This window comes from Ornithodoros turicata, chromosome 1 (assembly GCF_037126465.1).
Source record: "Ornithodoros turicata isolate Travis chromosome 1, ASM3712646v1, whole genome shotgun sequence".
Taxonomy (NCBI): domain Eukaryota; kingdom Metazoa; phylum Arthropoda; class Arachnida; order Ixodida; family Argasidae; genus Ornithodoros; species Ornithodoros turicata.
The window spans coordinates 47,849,923-47,875,856 of NC_088201.1; the positions used below are offsets into that span (position 1 = coordinate 47,849,923).

General features: G+C 45.7%; 1 protein-coding gene across 1 annotated transcript in view; it reads left to right on the top strand.

Annotated features, from left to right (window-relative positions):
- The first annotated feature begins 653 nt into the window (after positions 1-653).
- The window catches only part of LOC135378178 (DNA-binding protein D-ETS-3-like), a 121,688-nt gene continuing 96,407 nt past the window's right edge, over positions 654-25,934 (top strand). The window contains exons 1-3 of the mRNA XM_064611106.1: positions 654-910; positions 11,506-11,821; positions 12,145-12,377. Coding sequence (XP_064467176.1) covers positions 11,526-11,821; positions 12,145-12,377 — 529 coding nt within the window. The 5' untranslated portion in view covers positions 654-910; positions 11,506-11,525. The remainder of the gene's footprint in view (positions 911-11,505; positions 11,822-12,144; positions 12,378-25,934) is intronic.

The window sequence follows — 25,934 nt, forward strand, 5'->3', positions numbered from 1 at the left end:
CAGTATCGCTAGAATAAAAATAAATCAAACAACACGCTCCTATAGAGAGCCAACATTTCGAATGATATCGTGATCACTTCCGATTTGAACAACAACAACAACAAATAAATCTTGACTATGACATGGATTCCGATTCATTGATTCGTTCCGATTTGAAGAAAGTGACAGGGTGCGGCTTTTTATTGATTCATGTTTACGGTTAGCTGTAACAGAAAGGCCACGCGCACGCCTCTCTCCTCAAATCTAAAGTGGTAACGCCATTATTGTGTGCGTTGTGGTTGACCTTCCGCTGTCATTACGTCACTCAGCTTCATTATCTGAGACCATCGACGACCAATTTCACGCCAATTAAACCGCGGCATCCAAGATCTTCTAAACGCGCTACGTCCACCGTAGTGATCAACAGCCACCACGTGCTGCTGCCCAACTCACTGAGGAGCGCGTGACGCGCGATGACGTTTAGCCTGTCCGTTTCTCCAATTGGCGGACGTGCTCTGCACGCGCTTCCCTCCCTCTTCGAGCACGCATTCGGACGGCGCGCGCCAAATCGGAGTCGACCAATCGGAAGCGAACTTTAGCTGACCACGTTTTCTTTCTTTTTTTCGGAGTGTATGCCTCCGCAGGAAGAGCAACTGAGGAAGGAGGGGTTGCACACGGGGGTCGCTCGACCTTCGCGCTAGCAGTGGCCGGCGGGCGCGCGTGCGACGGACAAACAGGCACGCGGCGCCCCCCTCCCACCCCTTCTCTCTCTCATCATATCGAAGGGGAGGCAGGAAGGCGTTGTTCATCCGGCGAGGAAGGAAGAAGCGAAGGATTGCTGGAAGGAAGTGCGAGAGGAGTAGCTTCCTGGCGATCGGCGACGACGCTGGACGCAGCAACGATCCCGGCCCGGCCTGGCCACCTGTACAAAGTGAGTTCTTCTCTCGTATCGCACGTTCGTCAACTGTCGTCACTCAACACCATATGTCCGCCAGCCCACTCTGTGGCTTCAAGTGCTCTCCCGAAGGATACATGTGAGGCTCCGAGGAGCATACTGATTATTGTGCCGTGATAGACGAGCTTGCCGATGCCATCATGCTAACAGGTGGTATTCGGAGTTCGATTGTCCGGTTTGTGCATATGCAAAATGGTGAGTGTGCGCCGGTTAAGCATGCTGACGATAACTGTCCACAGCCGCGTGTTTTACAAGATGTGATATGAATGTTTCAGCTGTCTGAAAACGACTGTTTCTGTTGTTTTTTTCGTGGACCTGCTCCATCCAGTCACGCTAGAGCAATCTACTATGAACCGCCGTTGAACCATCAAGAGTTCCGCAGCGATTCATGATTCTATTTGTACCTTGCTTTTAGGGAAAAAGTACTACACTCTTCCTGCATGCTATGGTAGAGTGCGCAGAAAATAAAAATTGAGCGCGCTTTGGTGCAGTCACGATGGTTATACTCAATTGACTCTCTTTTCGAAGTAGCAAAGCCTCGTGCTTGAATGCATTCGTTTACCAACATTTCCCACGTGTCCAGTATTGGAAAACTCATTCCCCACTTATTGATCACCGCCACTTGTCGATTCACAAACAGACAGGTTTACATGCATGCGCCACGTCGACAAGGAATACGTAAAAGGGCAATCCAACAACAGCGGAAGTTTTTTTTTTTATTCGCACGACAGGAAATTACACCCACATCCTGCTACGTAACATGCGTGTCATGTCTCGTAATGTTCTATACGTCGTTCGCTTTCAACACGACGACTGATCAAAAAGTATCCAGAATGCGGATACCCATTTACAAATGTAAAATACAAATTTGAAACCACGGAGGTTGTCCTCTTCGGAAACAACACATTTAGCCCAGCGGCTGTATCCACTGTCCGAAACATTTTTAGAAGGCTCCTTTGGGAACAACAAAGAGCTGTATCGTCACATTCCTCTCCAGAACATCCTGAAACCTTTCAACTGCTCTTTGAGCCGCCGGGTCGGCTCCCCTCTGTGATATTTTTTTTTCCTTTCTGAAAAAATCAAAACGCAATTTATAAAAGAAAAAAATATTACAGGATGTATACGGGTAGATTCAAACGAACGTTACCAGACAAGCGCTGTGCTGTCTTCGAAGATGACTTCCAAAAATGTTTCGGACAGCAGACACAGCACTGGGATAAATGTGTGGTTGATGATGATGATGTGGTTCCTCGAGGGGACTACCTCCGTGGTACGTGACTAAGTTCCAAATTCGTAAGTATTTTACCTTTTCAAATATATACTACATTCGTTCAGGATACTTTGTGATCAATCCCCGTCTATAGGATCTGTAATCGATTTCGTGTTTGTTTTCCTTTTTGTTTGTTTGTTGTTCTTTTTGTTTGTCTTTCGTTTTCCCTTTCTTTCCTGGGAATTGCAAGCCACCGTAGCTCTGGCGAACCTTTCCCTCGTATTTTTTTTTATATAATAAACATATCCCCCCCCCCCCCCCCCCCCAGTTTAGCTTACCAATACGCGTATCACAAACAACTTTGTTTTTATGTTTGTTGAAATGGTTGCTCTGCATTGGAACCATGCACACGGTACAGCTTACTGTAGAATTACAAAAAAAAAAAAAAAAAAAACGAAGATCATACCCTGTGACGCACTATAGCTTACTCTGCATGCGGTCTGCACTCTAAAAACAGAACTTCACCGCATATACAGGGTGTCCCAGAAAACGTGTCACTGAATTATAATAAAAAAACTACGCCACCTAGAATCATGCGGTCAACGGCATTTGTTCTTACTAGGTTTTTGCCAACTCCTGATGTGAATGTCATGTATCCTAAGTTTAATTATGTAAATATTTGCGAACTGAACTCGGAAATTTGCCAAGTAAAGGTTACTTTTTTACACCACCAATATGAAGAGAGTGCCGAATTCACTCAACTTCATGATAATTGACAGTGATATTCACGAGCTATCCCATCGGAAAAAATACCGAACATCATGCTTTTCATAGCACCGAACCATAACGCGCGACGACTTTTTGAGCGCAATCGCTCTCAGTTCGACGAAAGGAGGTTCCAAACCCAGCCCACAGAGTGATAGTAGAAAAAGAGACAGTTCCTGAAATTGGGAGAGGGAAACTGCGATCCCAGCGAAAGTAGGACGCGATAAGCCATATACCTGTGCTATCTCTTTCTGCGATGCAGGTGTGGGCTGGGTTTCCAACCTCCTTTCGTCGGACTGACAAGGATTGCGCTGAAAAACTTGTTGCGCGCTAGCTCCGTAGAGCATGATGTTCGGCTATTTTTTCTGATGGGATAGCCCCTGAATATCCCTGTCAATTATCACTAATTTGAGTAAATTAGACACGCTCTTCACATTGGTGGGGTAAAAGAGAGACCTTTACTTGGCAAATTTCCGACTTCAGTTCGCAAAAGTTTACATAATTAAACTTACGTTACACGACATTCACATCAGGAGGTGGCAAAAACCTAGTAACAACAAATGCCGTTGACCGCATGATTCTAGGTGGTGTAGTTTTTTTTATTATAATTCAATGACACGTTTTCTGGGACACCCTGTATATAGCACGCTGCGTGCCAACCAAAGCCACCAATGATAGGGTCATCGCTTCTGATTCGAGGAGAAAGGGCAGCGTACGCTTTTTGTGGCAATTAACAAAAATCAAAATTGACACAAAAAGGCGTACGCCACCTCTCCCTTCGAATCAGAAGCGATAATCCTATCATTCGTGGTTATGGTTGGCGCAAAGCGTAGTATGCGGTGGAGTTCTGTTTTTCGAGTGTAGACAGCAATAAGTGTCACAAACGCTGTGACACTCGTCTTGTCTGCTTCTCCGTTCCTTTGTCTTTTGCGTCGTGTTTACCTCACCATGTCACAAAAAGTCACGTTCAACTACCCATTTTCTCCCAGCGCCAGACGTATATACCTGTACTTGCAACGAAGCCGCGCACATAGCATACCGCCATGTATGTGGTCAGTAACTGGCACCTGCTTCAAAAGTGTCTTTTTCCGTCACAGATATTAAAAAGTTTACATTTTTAAATTTTGTACCACGACCAGCCAAAGAGCTTCGAAATAGCGACCGGAAAAGAAAAAAAAAGACATATTAACGCTTTTCGAGACTCATTTTCAACGTATCGGGAGAGTCATAATTAGGAGCAGATTTACACGTAAGGTGATTCAGCCCATACTTGCGTGGCGACATGCAGCACTGCCGCAGGGTATAAGGGGTGTTTCAGTTAACACCCCGGGCTAAATAATTCTCGAACGGGTGCACCAATCGAAAAACTTTCGAAGAATCGGTATAGGGTCGGAATCGGTTGGAATCGGTATAGGGCAGCGGATATTCTCGACCATCTGGTGTTCCTGAACGTTATCCGAAAACCTTCGACACACGGTGTTGGGAGGAATGTTTACCTACTCCACACTGATCCCGCCACGGCTTCTTTTGTATGCTTGAAAGCTTTAGGGAATAGCAAGCCCACATTGTGGCTAACCTTTCCATTGTCTTTTCTTTACTTTGCATTAAACATATTACATCTCCCCCCGCCGCGGCCAGGAACTAAATCCAGGCTAAATCAAGTGAGACCGCATGAATGACCGGCCATGGACCTTGCCCGGCACTGTACTCCCCCGCTAAAGAATCCTACTGCGAATTTTTTTTTTTCTGGTTGGATTTTTCGATCCGATATGCCCCTGGGCTCTAAAAACAGAGCTTCACCGCACAGCACTTAACAGCTCCACGAATATTCCCCAGTTATTATGCTCTATGAAAGAGCGTGGCTCACGATATCCAATTATGAACTTCATTTACTTCTAGCTAGCTCCTTTACCACGAAACAATGATATTCAAAGAGCATAATGCGCGTGAGTCTCTCCTTCCTACTCGGAGAGCCTACGTCACACGTCTCGCACGTGTTGCAAAGCTCCATTCCAGTCACTGGAGATGGGGGAGATTTCGGACTCCTAGCCAATGACGGGCCTCGTTTACACAAAGCAGCAGCGTGCGGGGTGAACCGCGGTTGTGAGAACAGCGCTGTGACCTCGCGGAGCAATACAGCGCTGATAACATAGTGCGCACATGAAATGGAATGTTGCGGGCTTTTAGTACTTTTTGATCTGGCTACCCTGGAATTGACAAGTGTAAATATGTTTAGAATCGACCTCACTACCCGATATTACAACAAAATCAATGTATAAGCGTCCCGCATTTTGAATGGTTGATGGTGCGCGACGTCAAAATGACGTGTGGCTATTGTTGCCAGGGCATCGCAGGGCGGGGCATGAGCGCGAAAGAGTGCAGTGCATATTCGGTTGGTTTGGAGCCATTATTTACTTTTTTGCGACAAAAAATTTGCTATACGTCGCTGTAGGAAACGAATCATACTGCATTACAAAAAAGTGCACCTTGCATGCCTGTTTATTGCCCCTTTAACCAACCACCATCCCGAATGATTAGGGAAAATCTTTCCAGGGCAATATACTGCAAGCAATACCATCCCGAATGACATCGTTCTTCCCCCTGATTGGTTAAAAACGGGTGGCGAACGCCGTTATTGTGACACTAACGAAGTTATGTTAATTGTCCCAAAAAGACGTACACCCGACGGTTTCCACAAATCGGGAGTGATAACGGTATCATTCTATATGTAATGGTTGGCCTTCACCGCACTCTTAAAACAAAGGTGGTGGTGGTGGTGCTGGCGAAAGGGCTCACCGTTGTCGGCCTCACAGAGGTGTGCAACGTCACGACTGACGCCCTGGGGGAATGTGCGTCCTGGGCCGACTTCTAAGGAAACTGTGCCGACATATGTCTGAAAGCGTCCAAGGAAAACCCAGGAAAAACCCCAGACAGCGCAGCCGGCACCGGGATTCGAACCTGGGTACACCCCGGGTACTCTTAAAACAAAGCTTCACCACATAGCACGCTGAAGGCCAACCATTGTACGCACTCTTAAAAATGAACTTCACCGCACAGCACGCTCCTAGCCAACCAACATCTCGAATGATATCGTTATCTGCCCTGATTTGTTGAAAACGGGAGGCGTACGCCTTTTTTGTGACAATTGTGAACAGCATAAGTGTCACAAAAAAGGCGTACGCCTCCTCTTTTCAACAAATCAGGGCAGATAACGATATCATTCGAGATGTTGGTTGGCTAGGAGCGTGCTATGCGGTGAAGTTCATTTTTAAGAGTGTACCTCTATCACTCTTGATTTGTGGAAAGAGAGGGCCTTCGCCTTTTTGCGTCAATTAGCATTTCTGCATAAGTGTCACAAAAAGGCGTGCGCCTCCCGCTTTCAGCAAATCAGGGGAGAGAACGATGCCACTCGGGATGATGGTTGGTTAGGAACGTGCTATGTGGTGAAGTCCGTTTTTAAGAGTGCGTGCCATGCGGTGAAGTTCTGTTTTTAGAGTGTGGCTGGCTCGAAGCGTGCTATATACGCTCTGCAGTTCTGCTCTTTTAGAGCGTGCACTCTTAAAAATGAACTTCACCGCATAGCACGTTCTGTGCCAACCATTGCCACGAATGATATCGTTATCTGCCCTGATTTGTTGAAAACGGGAGGCGTACGCCTTTTCTGTGACAATTATGAACAGCATAAGTGTCACAAAAAGGCGTACGCCTCCCGTTTTCAACAAATCAGGGCAGATAACGATATCATTCGTGGCAATGGTTGGCTAGGAGCGTGCTATGCGGTGAAGTTCATTTTTAAGAGTGTGGATATGGAGCGCTCACGGTACCCGAGGGCTTTCACACGCACATTTTCTTACGCAGCAAAAACGAAAAGCGAAAAATATGGAGATAGAAGCGCGTACGTTTACAGGGTGTTTCACCTAACGTGATAAAAAATCGTATTAAAAAAACATACTTGTCTGAACGGCATATATTCACATCTTGTTTCCGGTTCACGTCAACGCTAATTATCTCGGGGGAGATTTTGCCACGACTTCTGAACACTTTTATCAAATTTAATTCGCGGGAAATCGGATTTTCTCATTTCAACTTCGAAATTTGCGAAGTCAACATTCTTCCAAGTCAAGTTTCTTTTGTGTCTTTTTTTTTTAACGAAAACAACAAACATCAAGCTCATGCCAGATTTACCCCACTGTGATGATGATGATGATGACGATGGTATAGGAGAAGAAATATACGGAGACGTATTGCAAAATACATTCACTACTACAATGGTAATAACCGAAAAAAAAAAAAAAAAGCGAAAACCGTCGTTTCGAAGGCCGCAAATTGACAGCCGCGCTCAGATCTCCGAAAGAAGCGATACGAGGAGGCCATACCTGCCCTTTCACTTTTCCAAGCTTCTGCTGCACTCTACAAGCAGAACTTCAGCGCATAGCACGCTGTGCGCCAATCATTGCTACAAATGATAGGGTTATCGCTTGTGATTGGAAGACGGGGGGGGGGGGCGTACGCCCTTTTGTGGCAATTTTCATATATCCAAATTGTCACAAAAAGGCGCACGCCCCCTCTCTACGAATCACAAACGATAATCCTATCATTCGTGGCAATGGTTGGTGCACAGCGTGCTATGCGCTGAGTTTCTGTTTGTAGAATGTGATAACGGCCAGCATGGTTGCAACTCAAAGTTATCTGAAAGAAAAGTGAAAAGGACACAAAAAGGGGCGCGTGACCGTTTTTCTTCTGCCACGTCTTGCATTAATTTGTCGGAAAACTGAGCTGCACCGACAATTTGGGCGCCTCCCTCTAAAAACACAACTTCGCCACAGAGCACTTTGAAGGTCAACCATTGCACACACTCTTAAAAATGAACTTCACCGCATCGCGCGCTCCTAGCCAACCATAATCTCGAATGATATCGTTATCTTCCCCGATGTGTTGAAAACGGGAGGCGTACGCTTTTTTTGTGACATTTATGCTGTTCATAACTGTCACAAAAAAGGCGTACGCCTCCCGTTTTCAACAAATCAGGGAAGATGACGATATCATTCGAGATGATGGTTGGCTAGGAGCGTGCTATGCGGTGAAGTTCATTTTTAAGAGTGCAGAATGATATCTCTATCGCTCCCGATTTATGGAATTGCGCTGGGCGTACGCTTTTTCTCGAACTGCATAAGTGTTCCATAAAAAGACGTGCGCTTCCCGTTTTTAACCAATCAGGGGGGAGAACGATGTCATTCGGGTTGGTGAGTGTCTAAGAGTGTGCTATGTGGTGAAGTTTTGTGTGTAGAGTGCGCGAACGACGCTTTTCGCTTTTTTTTCGGCTATTACCAAAGCAGTAGAGAATGTATTTTACGACGATGCAATGAGGTAAATCCGACGTCAGCTTCCTGTTTCTGTATAAAAAAAAAAGAAAAAGAAAAGAACGTGAGGCTGACTTGGCAGATTTCGGAGATCGGTTGGAAATATTCAATTTCTCGCAAATTAAATTTGATCAAAGTGATCGGAAGTAATGGCAAAATCTCTCCGGAGATAAATAGCGTTGACCCCATAATGTTCGGGCAAGTAAACTTTTTAATACGAATTTTTTTCACGTTAACTAAAAAAAAAAACTGTATGTAGAAGCTTGGGAAAGACAAAAAGAAAAAAAGAAGGAAACAAGAGCAGACAACAGCGCGTGCCACCGACCGTTTGCCGCGTAGGCCTCTACCGACAGATTCCAATGAATGCTTGTTTTAGAGAACAATTCGGGTCTCCGTCGATGACACAAGGTCCTTTTATTTTCGTTCGCGACCCTCCCGGCGCGACAGTTAACCATCTCTCGACGTCGTTTCCGGTAGCAATGAGTCCCTTCATTCACGGATCGCAATAAAGGAGCAACATTAAAAAAATATCACGTTCGTTTCGTTTTTTTCTTTCTCACTTTTCTTTTTGCACTTGCCATACGCGCCGATAAAACAATAACCGTTGCAATTTTCCTCCGATAGAATAAAGATGTCGGAAAGACAGTTATTACTGCCGTTAAAAGCCAATGTTACCGTAAAAGAGTAGCCAAATTATTTCGTCGATTGTTCACCGAAGCCAAGCGCAAACGTCGACGGGAAGGAAAGTTTCGCTGGCGAGTTTCCTGTGTCGACCTCAACTATCGATAATGTTTCGTCTGTGCGACCAGAAAGTGTCACGCTATAAAAGCTATACGCGAGAAACCACTTTTACCGCGACGCACGAAATGGACGAATGCATTGCGCCGCAGTCGAACTAAAGGTACGCGCTAAAAATTCAGCCGCCAGTTGTTCTTTAATGCTTTCCTTCCGTGGAAGCAAAAAAGTACGTCAGAAACAAATACATATTTAGAATGCGCGGGCAACGTTTTCCGCGTTTAATTTATGAGTCGCTAACGTAGCACTGCGTGAGTGAAATATGTCAGTCGTCGAGAAAGCCAGACGGCGGCGGGTTCCAACCATGCACCTCTCGATTGCCGAATGGAGTGCACTAAGCACTACGTTACGCTTGCAACGGCTCATCATATATATACTTTCCATCGTAGCATCGCGTGCCGTTGAAATCGTGCAGGAAGAAGTTCCTATGTATCTTGTTTGACACCTCATCATCAGGACACATCACATCCTGCCCCATTGTGCCTTGGGGTAATGGGCCGCACCTTAAGTGGCGAATTTCCCCATTCATTATCATTAACTTATTTGTTGTTGTTGTTGTTGACGAGCCATTTCACGCACCCTTCATAGAGCCACACAAAGTCTGTCGTTGAAGCTTACACTGTCCAAACGGAAGTTCACCGCACAACATCACCCGGAGCGAGAACGTAACGGTACCCTCTTATTATTATGTGCTTACGAGGATTCGGTCATATATAATTGCATGATTCGCTACTGGTGTAAAAAAACAAAAAAAAAAAAACTATAGACTTCGGGATGATGTGCGTCGTCCATCGTCTCATCATCATGTCGCATCTCATTCCGTCCATTATATCTTTGGGTAGTGGGCCGCACTTCGTGTGACCAATTTCCCCATTCATCATCATCAATTTATATGTTGTTGTGGTTTAATTCTCCTCAGATATGAAACGATAACTCTATCAGCACGCGCAGTGATTGGTGGAGAGCGTGTTATGCGGTGAAGTTCTATTTTTAGAGTGCACTCGTGCACCTCACCGCATCCCCATCCTTCAACCTCCTCTATCCTCCATCCGTCCGTCCTTCCTCTGTGTTTTGTTTTGGTATGCGTTTTCCTTTTCTTTTTTTGGCTATAGTCGTGACGACGCCCACTTCTGTGTGGCCAACAACGGCGAGCCTATCCTGCCATCACCCCATCCCCCTCTATTTTTAGAGTGAAGGAGCGTGCTATGTGGTGAAACTTGTTTTTAAGAGTGTAGGTGGTAACTATGGAAGTTACCACCTTTTCACACCCTTTTTCTTACAGTGTGGTGATGGAACTGTTGCTTGAAAAACAACCTTCACCACATAACACGCTCCTAGCCGATCATCATCCCGAATGACATCGTTCTCACCATGTTGTTACACTTACGCAGTTACGTTAGCTGTCACAAAAGGCGTATGCCCCGCACTTTCCACACACTTTCTAGAGCGCCACAATCTCCATTTTATTTTTCCGTGCACCACATCAACCCAGTCACGAACTTTATGCGGTTTGTTTTTTTATGGGTTCCAGCTGCGGTCGCCGGTTTCGTCCAACCGGTCCCATACACTCTTGAAAGAGAACTTCAGCACATAGCACGCTGAAGGAACCATTGCACAGAATGATACCGTTATCACTCCTGATTTGTAGAAAGCGCGGGGCGTACGCCATTTTGTGACAATTACGATAACTGCATAAGTGAATACGCCTCCATTTTTAACAAATCGGGGGCAGAACGATGTCATTCGGGATAGCGGTTGGTTAGGACCGTGCCGTTGGGTGATGCAGAGCCGTAGTGGGGAGAAGGGGGCGAGAGGGGCAGCCGCCCCGGGCACCCTCGCCAGAGAGGGCGCCGAACGGCAGGCCCTGGCAGGTTGGTTGGACAGGATAAAGCGGGAATGAAGAAAATTCGAATCTGCGATCTCTGCAGTGCAAATGAGCGTTTTCACTTCTTTGTCTACGTGGCTTCTGACGGCAGTGGGAGAGGGGGCGCTTCTGATATACCCTACCCCTGGGCGCTAACTTGCCTCGCTACGGCTATGGGGTGATCTTCTGTTTCGGACCCTCTACGCATCTCCACCCTTCATCCTTCATTGTCCCTCCGTTTTTTGCTATAGCCGTTACGATGCCGAGCCGATTAAGACATTACCCCCTCGTTTTAAGTGTGTATAGTTTAAAGCACGCACTCAACCGTGTCACAAATCCCTTAGTCGAAATGAGCACTTGGAAGCAGGATGGAATCCCCGTCCTTCTCCAGAAGTGTTCAGGGAACAGAACGAAATACCATTCTGAATTAGGGTTTGCACCGGGTTGTGTTATGTGTGGAAAATCTCTTTTAAAAGTGTATAGGAAATGTTGTCCTATTGCGCTATGTACGGTTTGCAGTCCTGTGCTCCATGTGATCACAGATAAAGACTGAACGTTCGCCTTTCCTTCTGCGCAGCGGCGTCATTTAGCTGGAGTATGCTAGAGGGCTGCGGCGGTGGGGCAACAACTGCTCTGGGTGAACTTCATGGCAAGCTTGTGAAACTGGAAGCCGAGCCTCGTTCTGCCGCAGCCTTCCTCGAAGACTGCTGGGCTGCCCCTCGATACGCGCCTCCGTCTTCATCACATCCACCGCCTCCCCCCGTCGTGCCACCGACTTCGGGCCTTCGGCACCGCTATGGCCCGGCCAGCCCCGCTGAAGCACCCCTGCACCACGACAAGACTCTGGCATCCTCAGCCGTTGAGCCTTCCCTCATCGCCTCCTTTCGCGACAGGTACACCATAAGACTATAGTTATCATGTTTCCAGGGTGCATATCGTGGCACACTGCACAACATAGCTCATGTTAGGCTCTGTTAAGCCTTGGGAGCAACGTCCCAGTCGATAGCTGTTTATGCAGATTCATCGACTCAAGTGCATGACTTTAGTGATTAGACTAAGAATAGCATGCATTCGATTATATTTCTAGAACACCAGAATGAAAATGAATGGGTTCTAGGTTTTAGGAATGTAGCAGCACGTAATTTAAACAATGAGTCGATCATGCACATAAAGCTTTATTTGGGAAATGATGTTGGCGTCTTGCATCTTTCCACAGATACTTGGGCGCTGCAGGATCGGCCTTCGGCGGCATGGGATCTCTTCTTGGTCCACCGGCCTATTTGAACGAGCCAAAGAGTCCAAGCGGCGGTACACTGGGCAGCCAGGTGCGTCAGACCGCAACGACACCCACTGCCCGTGGAAGCCCATCGAGCCCGCAGGGCGCAGGGCATTCCCACAGGGCACACCACGCCACAGAAAAGCGAAGTACGTCTGCCGTATCTACGATTGGTGAGTTGAGGAAGCCTCTCCTTGCAGAGTAGAGGATATCATGGGGAACAGCCGGCTCAGTTCCCTATGAGATCGTCACATGTCGTACAATCCTCCCCGAGCAGCATGCCCTCGTGTCAGCCAAACAATCACGGCACCGCCATGCACCGAAGATACCCCGATGACATCAAGTTTGCGTCAATCGTGATTGTCGTTTCCTGAAATCGTTTGTAACTTGTGGTACTCCACGGCTCTCCAGCAACATGTGCGACCCATGCACATGTAAGTAAACATGGGGGGGGGGATTGTTTAATGCTGATAAAACAAAAGAGAAAACATAACTAAAGAAACAGAGACAGCAAACGCGATTCGTTGTTAGTAATCAGGAAACAGTTTTCTCGTTTGCTGCTTTTTCTTTTCCTTTTTTTTGGGGGGGGGGGGGTTAAGGAACCCTAAGAATCAGTATTCATTCCCGTACTTTTCTTTATTTTATTTTATTTTTCCTCTACGAAAACTGATCGAAACGATCTTGGTGACACGGCGCTCCCAGCGCAAAAAATAAAGAAATCGAAAAGCGTTTGGTGTTAGACGGGAACACAACGTCGAGCAGAACTAAGATTTTGAGGATCTGGATGCCACCAGAGGTATACGTAATACGAGGAGGATGCGTAACACGAATAATAATTCGTAAACACCTTCAGCGCCAGATCGCCCAAGATGAAGGTCGTTTCTGTTCCTCGCTGTCATCCTACAACTGGAAGAACGTGATAGGTTATACTTATAAAGAGTCGCAGTTCAGGAACGCGATGTCCTCTCCATGCGCTGGCGTACCATCAACACAACCTGAAACGACCGCCAGCGAATGTCTTCGACGTGAAAACGTCTGTAAGTTGGATTTGGTAGCTATAGGTCAAAATTTACGATGCATCGAAATTATGCCGAATTTCATGACGCGATAACTCGGTGAGAAATAAACCAATAGCAATCAACCGGCTAAATCCAGATAGCTCACACGTGTAACATTCTAGCTAACAAGGTCATTCCGGCGCACAGGGCTTGTAGTTGTCCTGTTTACTTCTCTCTATGTCCTTGTCTGCTTGCTGCATTTCGTCATCATGAGCTGACGCAATCTCTGGGTGAGGTTGGCGCGTGCGAGAGAGACGGAAATATGAGTCGTCTAATAAATTTTCTCAAACAACAATATAGGGGTACGCGTACCTTGCGGGCAGTCTATCTCGCGGACGCGTGAAGCTAGGACGCCGATCGAGGTGTCATTGGAAAGCGCTTGAGAGGTTCTAAGCGACGGACCTTAAGCGATATCGGCTTCAACAACAATAATCAAAATTTTCTAAATTTGCAAAGTTGAAATACATATCAAAATTTTCCCAGAATGTCGGTATATCCCCCCTCTATATCGGTATAACCTCCCCCCAAATATGGGGGGGGGGGAGGTATGCAAAAGGTTATGCAGAAATGTATGTCACACAAAACATAGGACCTGCTATTCTTCGTTCATGGGTTGTTAGGAAAAGAGCCGAATGCTACGATAATGATAGCAGGGTGTCCTGTTGGTGTCATACACCCAAATGCACTGCACCAGCATTGACTTGATATGGCACAGTTATTGACCTGGGGCCGGTCCTGTATTCGCAAGGAAATGTCGTAGAGTTTCGATGGTGAAACGCTGTAACGATGAGTTTGCCCAAGGACCAACATGTAACACTCTCCAGCTCAAAGGACATTGTCCACGGAAAAATGCAAAGAGGACCGTTGTTGCTCATGCGCAGTGCAGTGGAGGTGGACGTGCGACGTAAACTTCGAGTGTATATATAGAGCTCATGATACTGATCCCGAGTTGCACAATCGAAGTTTACGGAACAAGTCCAGCAAGCGGGTCTAGTCACACCCCCATATACCTGTGTTTTGACGGTGATGCTGCATACAATTCCACTTCCGCATTGATTCGCCTCTCTTGAAGACCATGTTTTTTAAGCAGCGGCGGGTCACATACCGCGCAGTCATCTTTGGCACCCATGTCATGCTGGACGAGCCCTGTGTACAGAGAATTAATTGCCCATAAGAAATGAAAAGTATCAGAAATGATGTATAAATCATTCTAGGAAAGTGACCATGAAAGTCATTCTGCCGTATCAGTCTCACCAGCTACTTTGGTGACGATTATAATTACCCAATGTTTAACCGCAGTGGCAGGCTTGGAAAGGCGAAGAGATGTAAAATCCGATTGATGGGCCACGTTTACTACCCTCGCTACACGGGCAGCCTTCGACGACCGATGAAATCAACTGCCTTGAAAAACGCGCGTACAGCCAGCAAGCGTGTATCGTGTCAAGCTATCAAGGACCATTGGATTCAATGCCCTTGTCCTTTTATAAGTTGATACATTACACGCTTGCTGGCGCGTGTTTCAAGGCAGTTACCTTCAATGGTCGTCGAAGGCTGCCCATGTAACGGGGGTATAACACACATGAGTAAATGGTCGGGTAACTCTCGCCGAGATCCTATAGACATCAAGATAGAACACAACTCGACAACTCACAGCCACGCGTTGCACGGCCTGTTTTTACTGTGTGTTACTGGGTGCATGGGCATTTCGGTGGATAGATGTCTGTCCACGAAACAGTTGGTATTCACAAAGACGGCGGAGACGATGCACGTTGCCACAGTATGATAGAGATTGGTTCATGAGATGTTCATGAGACTTTTTTTTTTTCGGCCACTCCTGTTCAGTCTTGTCTTAGCTGCCGTATACTGCGTATTGTCCCACCTCACACCGGGCATCCGCGTAAGCCTATGCAAATGCGGGATTAGCGGGCCCACATAGCTGCAGCAACTTCTCCGCATATTGTCCCCTGCCTACACCCCCGTGGCTTGGCGACATATGCATAGGGCCATATGGAAGGCAGTGGCCAGCACTACAACGCCGTCACAGTGTCTTCGAACTGTTTGCAGCCCTCTTTTTCCACAGAGGCATGAGCATCTTATGCGAAAACATGTACCGCAACGTAGGAAGTTATCCACCGCCGCGGGCTTCAGGTCCGTCCTGCACCATGCCATGTGAGTTTCTTGGGCTTTGATCGAAGTACGTCCTGGTACGTCCAAATAATCCTGGATCAACGCGTTACATCGTCTATACGGCGCACGCTCAACAGCCACTACGAGGTTTCGTCAACATTGCACCTTTATACGCCAGGCACGGGCCTGTCTTAAACCAGTGCCGCGAAACCACTGCATCATTTCAGAGCGAGCTTTAGAGACCATTTTAGCATAGAGCATCAAAGGAGTGCCTGGGCGTACCCAAGTCAACATGAATGCTCTGAGAATGGGGGATACTAAAGATAAGCCCATTAGACTCGGAGCACACAAGCCTTGTACACAGTAGTGTGCTTGCAACAGCAGTGACTGGTCAAGTTTGAGGCGATAACGTATCTCGCTCATCGGAAGATGCATTTTCATACGGTGAGCAGGAATTTCGCAGACTTTTCCGTCGTCATAAGGACGCTGTGCTTGTCCGGTGCGACGTACTTAGGGACGTTCTGAGTCCACGAAGACCGATGTCTACTCACAGTGGTATCACCGCGGTATACCAGCAGTCAGTGTAGCAGAGTACGCAGCTGCATGACGAGCCCAGCAAATAACGTTTCACACCCAGACTCTCTATACATTTATTTCACTATACTTATTATTTCATTATATTTTCATTTCATGTGACGCAAAGACCGCTGGTTAGCAGGAGCTGTATACAGACCTACATATAGCTCACCCTAAGAAGTAGCAGACACTTGTTTAAACTCGGCAAGGCTCCTTCTCTGACTGGCAGCCGCATACACTCTAAAAACAGAACTTCACCGCATAGCACGCTGTGCGCCAACCATTGCCGAGAATGATATGGTCATCGCTTCTGATTCGGAGAGAGAGAGGTGGCCGTACGCCTTTTTGTGGCAATTAGGATATATGAAAATTGCCACAAAAAAGGCGTACGCCCCCCCTTTCTCTTCGAATCAGAAGCGATAATCCTACCATTCGTGGCAATGCTTGGCGCACAGAGTGCTATGCGGTGAAGTTATGTTTTTAAAGTTCGGCTGACCGCCCTTATGAAAAAGTCTGTGCTGCATTCTGGCTGATGCAGCACTTGGTGCCTCCATGGGCGCCGCCACGTTCTTCCAGGGGGAGGCAGGGCAGAGCGTTTGGCATTCTGGCAGAATGGCTTCGCCCTGCGACCGCTTCCTCCGAGCGGGCATGCAGCTGTATTTTATGTATTTTATCGCGATAGGCATGACTGGTATTGGACATACGTACTAATCTCTGGCACTCTGCGTCGCGTCTATACCATTTCCTTTATCTGTTGTCCCGATCTGTTGCTCGCGTTCAGTTGTCTCCAGTCCTTATGGTCCTATAGATACACTCTAGGAAAAGCAGAGTAGCGACTGGAGAGCATCACTCGAAAAGCAGAGGGATGGCGGTATTGGCTTAACTTCAAGGCATACCACGCTGCTAGACCACCATGGCGAATGGCCAGTAGTCTATGCAGAACCGCAGGCTCAGGGGGGGGGGGGTGCAAAAAATTTGCGGGTACAGTTACCAATGGTACACAGGAAAAAATTTTGGGTGGTGTTGCCAAACATTGGGGGAGAGGGGTGGATCAACCACTGCTCGCAGCTTTTCGTGTTCTATGTCTACCCTGTTCATTCTCTGAAGGGGTGTAACCATCCTCGATGTTGCGTTGAGTTATTATTCTGCTGTACTATAAAGCTGTCTGTATCTGCGCACTGGTAAACACTTCAATGACGACCACTTTTTCTGACACCACACGAACAACAACAACAACATAGATGAATGGATGATGATGATGTGGGATGTTTCCCTGCGTTGAGTGACACCACACGAATTCATTGTGCTGCTTTATATTTTTAGCAATTCTTGTTTCAAAAAGTTTATTTCTCGCGCGCGTGAACTGCGACCGCATATGCGCGCCTCATGCTATACGAGGAAATCCCTAACTCCAAAATATTCAAAAGGCTGACATTAATAGTAGACTCGTTGATATGTATACGGAGCCAAAATCACGATTCCTCCAACACAGCGTTTGAATGACCTGGAAGGTACTTTTTGCCAGCTCATGTTCCATAGTTGCTGTACGATGATCGCCATCCACGCCGAGACTGGGAGGTGACGCGGGTTCGAATCTCGGCACCGGCTCTGCTGTTTGAGGTTTCCCCTGGGTTCTCCGCCAGACTTTCCAGACGAATGACGCATACTTCCCCCTGAAGACCGGCCAGGACGCATACTAAACCCCCTGTCCCCAACTCCTTCCTGCTGTGTCCTCTTTCCATTTGTCCACGTTGTATACGCCGCTCATAGCCACAGTTGCTTCGCGGCGCTAACACGGAATTTTTTAAAAAAAGTACTTCTTCATGGTGCTCGTCGACTTCCGCAGTTTATGTCTCTAAACTATCACCACTCTGTATCAAACTCAGGAAGTCCCAAAGTTACGAGCCCTCAAACCAATTCCGCACTCCACACCTGACGAATCTTCTGCTTCGATCCCCTTCAACACGCATCTTTCAACGAAAATCACCTGTTCGTCTTGCGTGCGCTTATATGCATAGATACAACAACAAACATATTTTCTATGATATATACTGGCCCGTTTAGTAGTCGGAGTCATATTTTCATCGAGCCTCTATGGGATCACGTAAGAGAAGCAGCGGTGATATCAAAGGACAGGTGAAAAATGCCCGGTGGCGCCCCGCCCGTGGGGCTCTACAGGCCAAAGTTTTGTGCTCCGGTGGAGATTGATTATGCCATGCGTCACGAGGTTTTGTTGCGTGCTCTGCGTGGACCCGCGTATTTATATAGATGTTTTGTCGTGGGTCGCATAACGGAAATCGAAATTGGCTGCAGGTGATTTCGACCTCACTGCCGTAATGGGAGACACGTTGAGCGAAAGGTCGCTAGCTCGTCAACTGCTCATCGCGCAGAAAGAAATCAAAACGGTTGCCGTGGGCTATACCGCTAGACGCCTATCAGCGAAAGTCAATTTATAAAGCGCTAGCAGGTGAGATCCTACCTGACAAGTATAACGACCGGAGAAGGTCTCTTTTGAAGTATGGTTCATCTTTGTCGATGGCGTGTACTACAGCCTCTGTGTACTGCCGGTGCACGAACGTTTTTGACCCTCAAGTTCGACGGTCTGTGTCGCAGTGCTGCGACATTGAAACACGTTTGTTCCATGCATGCGCAACTGCCGCGCTGTAATTTCGACGAGTGGTTTTCAGCAGTCGATCTTTGCGTGTGTGATGTTTTTGTGTAAACAATGATGTAATATTTAGTGACAAATATTTCAAATCCAATTTTTTAAAGCCAATAACCTATTTATTCTGTTGCTATTATTAATATTGGGGTGCGTAGTTATTACTTTAGTGAGAGTCAGGGGTAGCATTCTGCTCAATGAGCGGAAGTCATCCCCATATCATCGTCATCATGTATTTCTCTCTCTCTCTCTCTCTCAGTGAGAGTCCCATGATCAAAGATAAAAATGTCGAACAACTCAGTAGACTACTAATTCATGTGAGACACAGCGAGGCAAAGCAGATGAAAGCGAGATAATCTGAAATAATGTTTAAAAACCAAGCGACCTGGTGAAATAGATTGACACTAAAAAATAAAAATAAACCTGAGACTACGCGGACGACAAGAAAATGCTCACGAGCAAGGTCTCAAACACATTTCAAAGGTGCAACAGCACCAAAACACAACACGGAGAAAGAGACAATACAGAACGCCGAACTAACAACTGGTTTATTGTGGAATTTATAGGTGCTCATGCACTTTGAAGTAAATCATCAAAGAAGACGAATAACTTCTTTCTGGATGATGTCACTAGGGGTCAATAATCTGTTTGGCTTGCTTCCTTTCACATTGTTAGTTCATCGTTCTGTGGTGTCTCTTTCTCCGTGTGGTGCTTTGGCGCTGCACTTTTAGAAAAAAGGGTGGAACAGCTACACCTTTTAGGAGGTAATAGTTGTCGCATATGTTGTGCCTAAAAGGTTTCAAAGTTCTACCTGCTACCTCACTCTCAAAACAGAACTTCACCGCATAGCACGTTGTTCGCCAACCACTGCCACGAATGATAGGGTTATCGCTTCTGATTCGTGAGCGAGGGGAGCGTACGCCTTTTTGTAGCAATTTGGGTATATGATAATTTCTTTTACCACCCTTTTACACTCTTTATCAGTCGCTATGTTGACTACACTCTAAAAACAGAACTTCACCGCATAGCACACTCTGCGCCAGCCATTGCTCCGAATGGTATGGTTATCTGTTCTGACTCGAAGAGAGAGGAAGGCGTACGCCTTTTTGTGTCAATTTGGGTATATGATAATTGACACAAAAAGGCGTACTCCTTCCTTTCTCTTCAAATCAGAAGCGATAACCCTATCATTCGTGACAATGGTTGGCGCGGAGCGTGCTATGCGGTGAAGTTCTGTTTTTAGTGTGGAGGTGGTAACAATAGAAGTTACCACCTTTTCACACCTTTTCTTCTTAGAGTGTGTTGCACCTTTGAAGTATGTACCAACTACCTCAAGTTTCAACCTGTGTCTCAAACACAGCCCAGAAATAAACTTCTCATGTGCGTTTGAGACCTTTCCGTGTGCGCGTTTTGCGTGTCCTTCCCAAGTCTCCCCTATTTTTTATTTTTTTTTCTTTATTCTTGAGAAATAGCTACGTCGAAGTGCACGGTTTCGCATCTCTTTTGCGGTACACCGTATAAGCAGACTGTAAAATGCACAATACGCTCATGCTTTCACTCCCGGGGGAGCAACTATGCTTGTAAAGCAGAACTTCGCCGCATAATACGCACCTAGCCATCCATCAACCCGAATGACGTCGTTCATTCCCCTGATTTGTTGAAACCTGGAGGTGGACACCGAATTCGCATTACAACACAGGTGTAACGCGCGAAAACGGAGACTATACATACACATAAGGCCTCTACACTCTCAAAAAAGTACTTCACCGCACAACACACTCAGAACCAACCATCATTATGAATGATATTGTTATCTTTCCTGTTTTCTTTTGTTTTGTTTTTCGTTTTTTTTTCTGTTTTCTTTTTTTTTTTTTTTCAAAACGGGAGGCGTATGCCTTTCTGTAGCGCTCAGGACATGGCCACAACATAACACGCTGAAGGCCAACCATTGCACAGAATGATACTGTTATATCCCTCCTGATTTGTGGAAAGTGCGGGGCGTATACGCCTTCTTCTTCTTGAAGCGCACAAACTCTGCTCTTCAGGTTGCGAACAAGAAGCGCTTTCACCAAATCTCAATTATTCAAGATTGGCTCTCTAGACAACGCAAACTGGATACATTGTCCAGCAAATTGAAACTATCGAACACATCCTACTGCATTGCTGTGCATATGCTGCTGTGCGGGAGAAATACCTTGGCCAATGCAGGAACTGTACGATGGATGATGTCCTATACATCCCAGAGGCTCTTTCAAGGAAAGACAATCCAAAATTCGCAGCCTCGTCTGCTTTCTCCAGGAATCTGGCCTCGCTCAAAGGCTATGAGTATACTGCTCGGACTTCTCATCAACTCGGGCAGTGACTGCCCTAGACCTTAACTTTCGGCCGTCATCATTCCTTCATCTGTTATCACATCATCTTATCTCATCCTGGCTACAGTCGTGACGCAGCCCACATTCGTGAGGCAAAAAATGGCAAGCCGGTTTTCGTCACCACCACCACCACCTTCTTCTTGGAGTAATAATTAGCGCAACGGCGTAAGTGTCACGAAAAAGCGTACGCCTCCAGTTTTCAGCAAATCAGGGGAGAGAACGATGTCATTCGGGGTGATGGCAGAGGCGCAGAGCGTGTTATGTGGAGAAGTTCTCTTTCAAAGGTGTACCAAAAGCGTTACTGAAACCGGATCACATGTAGAAGACTCTAAAAATGACCTGAAAAGTTCTGACGACCCCCCCCCCCCTCCCCGATGTCAGCTCCAGTTTTAACTGAAATAGGGCACCTCCTCTCACTGAACGCAATTAAAGGGGGGGGGTACATTTATTAGAACAGAAAGTAGAAAAACAGAAGGAAAGGTCAGCCAAACGGTGTGCCGTATTGCTATTCCGCAAGAAAGTAAAAACAAAATAAAAGAGAAACTAACAAACGTGAAAGAAGGATGAGATGGATTAAAGACAAATAAGATTTTAAAAAAGAGAGATGAGGCTACCGTACGTGTCCCGTCGGACATTGTGCTCTCAGCGTGTTTATATATTTTATCAATATACGGTTGATACCGATGTGTCAACACATATTCCTTTCCCTTCCGGTAATAATAAAAAGGATGTGCAATGCATCAGGGGTGCTTATCGAAAATGGATGACTACTGAAACACTGCGCTTTTTCTCTTCCCGAAGTGAATCACAATGTGAGGTTGGGCGGCTACTTTTGGGAATGTTATTTTACACAGTTATACAACGCAAAATAAAATTTTGTTGAGCACAAAGAGAAACAAAGCGGGAAAAAAGAAGAAAGAAAGAAGATGACGCACTAAATATAAATAAATATAGATGCACCTGAAATACTCTGGTGAGTAATCCATACCAGAATGCAGGGATGGGCATAAATACATTTTTCGGGTATTTAAATACTCTTCATAAATACTTTTCAATATGAGTATTTAGATTCAAAATATAAATACAGTGTTTAAATACCGTAACTATTACTATAAATACTGTGAGGAAGATGTCATCTGGAATTACAGAAATAACGATGATCATAACGACAAATCAGCAAGGAACAGTAGCACTTACTTGTTAGATTATCATGACAATTTTAATACTAGAAGTTTCTCGAAGACTGCATCTTTTAGGCATTTTCTGTTCGGCCATACAATCAGATTCGCAAAAGAGAACAGCATCTCTACATGTGCCGATGAACAAAGGCTCGTATTAAATTTGACGAAGTTACTTTGTACAACAAGGTAATCGGGTAGTCGCGACCGTTGTCCGCAGTAACAGTGAAAACCTCGCCATCTAAAATGGTTTTGTCGCATGCGCATGTTAGCGCAAACACTGCATAATTGCGCCCCAAACTCGTCCTTCTTCCCGAAGGGTCAAATGCACAGGCAACTGTAAGATATGAGTCAGTATATTCTGTATTTAGGAGTATTTATAAAGTATTTGCAAAAATAAATACCTGAAAATTTGTATTTAAATATAATTATAAATGTATTTTTGAAGTCTGTATTTAAATACAAAATATAAATACATGTATTTATATTCTAAATAGTATTTTAATTACAATGTATTTAAATATTGCCCATCCCTGCCAGAATGTAACCATAACCAAGCCACATTACCACGTCCTTTGTCGCCTTCTTTCTTCGTGGTCTTGGCTCCTTCACGTCCGCGTGGTTGCATCATCTTTATTTTCTTGCGCTCGTTTGTAAAACATGTAGGCAAGTGTGTTTGTTATCATCTACCCCCGCCATTACAGCCTCAAAATAAGCTACTCCGCGTTTGAGTAAAAGTCCAACGCGTGCGCAAAGGGCGACTGTATATATGTGTATGAAAACTAATATATTGTCTACTAAGTGCAACACGGTCATGTATACAGTCGGCGACATCATGTGGTGTGGTCGGTGCGGCCGAGTACACCGAATACAGCCTATAGAAGTTTGAGAAAGGACACCGAACGCCTCTCGAAATATTAGATTTGGCGGCCCACATACCTAATGTTGTCGTAATATTGCTACCGACTGTACCAGCCAAGTGCGATGTTTGGCCATGCATTTTTAGAACGCGTTCAATACTTTATATGCGCCCTCAAAGTGCTATCTACGATGTTCGTGCGCGCTACTGGCATGTACGGATGTAGAAGCAACGCAGTTCCTTTGCGGAAAGGAGCTCCGGATGCGGACATCCTGCGCATACATCCGAGGGAGATGAGTACAGTATATAGACTAAACAAGCTATAGCGTTATGCTGTCTGCTATATTTGAAATGATGCCTTTGTTTCTCGTGTTTCAAAACGTTTCAGGTTTCATGCGCTTATTTTTGTGATATACACGAGTCGCCGTGTTATGATTCTTGGGCCCATCTGCAAATGTCGTCCATTTTGACTTCATTTTTTTTTTTTTTTTTTTTGTCTTCGATGGGCCGAGTTGAGACAAAACCAAAACAATCATATGTGCTTGTGTGAGCAGTCTTGTTGTGCGAAGAATACAAAGGATGCAGAAATTTGCCGTGGCAGCTTCTGAGGCATATATGTGAGACGAGGGTCACTAAGCAAAACAAACGGCCTTCGTTCATCCTGACACGTGCAACAACAGACATTGCAGGGAAGCACACCGCGCTTCACCACATAACACGTCGAAAGCCAACCATTGCACAGAAGGATGCCGTTACAACTCCTGATTTGTGGAAGGCACGGGGCGTATGCCTTTTTGTGATAATTAACGTAACTGCATAAGTGTCCCAAAAAGATGTACGCATCCAGTTTTTAACAAATCAGGGGAGCGAACGATGTCATTCGGGATGATGGCTGGCTACGCGAGGCGTGTTGTGCGGTGAGGATCTGTTTCGTTGTTGTTATTACACTCTAAAAACAGAACTTCACCGCATAGCACTCTGTGCCCCAACCATTGCCAAGAATGATAGGGTTATCGCTTCTGACTCGAAGAGAGAGGGGGCCGTACGCCTTTTTGTGGCAATTTTTATATATCCAAATTGTCACAAAAAGGCGTACGCCTCCAGTTTTTAACCAATCAGGGGGAAGAACAATGTCATTCGGGGTGGTGAAGTTCATTTTTAAGAGTGTATAGTTGTCGTACATCTCCCTGCCATTACTCGCCTTTTCCGCGCACCACCGTTGATTGAAATGGCCTCCTGCTCACTCGTTACGCAAGCCGACTTCATTACATATCGGAACCAGCTATGTAGTTTTCTTCAACTATATGATGCTTCTGTTTTATCCTTCGTCCTTCAGTTGTAATGATAGTGTTTTACTAACTTTCGCTGACGAATGTGTTTATGCATTCTCTGTGCCCCCTCGTGCAACGCCCCTTGTGGGTATTTGAGGTAAGGTCATAAATAGATAAATAAACATTGTAGAAATGATTCCATCGCGTGATAAACAATGTGGTCTATGGACGGTGTTTGTGTGCGTGGGCACGCTTTCGCATAGAGAGAAAATTTTAAATTGTTTCGTCTCCGGAGGATATTCACGTCTCTCCAGTGCCTCCGTACTATATAAAGCGAACCTGCGACCCCCCAAGATCTCTCGCAGCGACGACACGTTTCTCGCGTTCTATTTTTCGGTACATTTCGGCCAGGCGATTAAAACGAAACACCGTCGTTTCTGCATTCCTAGAATAATTCACCCATTCACATTGCCTATGACGATAACAACATCCATGCATTCAGATTTACGATAATCCCAATCACTTACTTTAGTAGTTCTCACACATACAGTTTTCTTACTTGATGACCACACGCACTTTAATAGTGACAACGGAACGCATCGAGGAGGAGGAGGTACTCGGTGTCTGGCCAACCGTATATGAATTAATCTAGTGCGTCATTATGTTAAACGCACAAAGCTACAAAAAAAAAAAAAAAGGGGGAAGTCTACTTTGGCGTACAAAGAAGTAAATAAGTGTAGTTCACTATTATCGGGCAGCTTTCAGCGCGCTTCAGCACCCAGTATTGTTATCACGAACAAACCTGTTTTATAAAGCATCGGAATGTTTAAGAAGGACAACAAAAGAGTATATTTTATGCTTTTGAATTTCAACACGTGGGTTCACTGAACAGTGAGGGATAATGTAGCGGCACGTATATTAGGCGATAAAACGAGTGAAGTTGTGCAGGAATGCACACGGGCGCAAGACTTCCGCTGACACTTCCGTTCCGTGAGTCAGCTTCCTCTTTTCCGCGTGCTAAAAAAAAAGAGAGAGAGAGAAAAAGAAAAAAACTCAATGACGGCATCACGAAACAACTGAGCTGCGAAGCTATGATTTCGAGACGTGCGTGGCAATGCCCGTCGTTGTCAACAGCCTTTTATTTAACCAGCAAGGGGGACAGATAGCGGTGTGAGCATGTAGCACTGGTATATGTATATAGCTGGGAAGACATGGTATATGCCATATGACAAAGTAGTTGCGGAAAACACGCACCTTGGAGTACATGCACAGGTCATACTGTTTGCAGTTCCGCATTTTAAAAATTAATGTATTGTCTCTGTGTTGGCAATATACCGCTATAAAAACGCAAGTTCACCGCATTACAGACGTTGAAGGCCAATCACTGACTGCATGATAGCGCATAGTTTCAAGCCACTGGACTCCTCGAAGAGCTCTAAACAGAACTCCGACCTGTCGTCGCTTCAATCTCACCATAATTCATCCTCTCATATTAACCACTGTGAAGTGGGGTAGTGTCCTGTGGCTACCACGGGGAAACATCCCATGTCATCATCACTTCTTCATTTATTGTTGTTGTTGTTCACTTTCGGCTCATTTGCATAGCAAAATTTGGCGATTTATATCA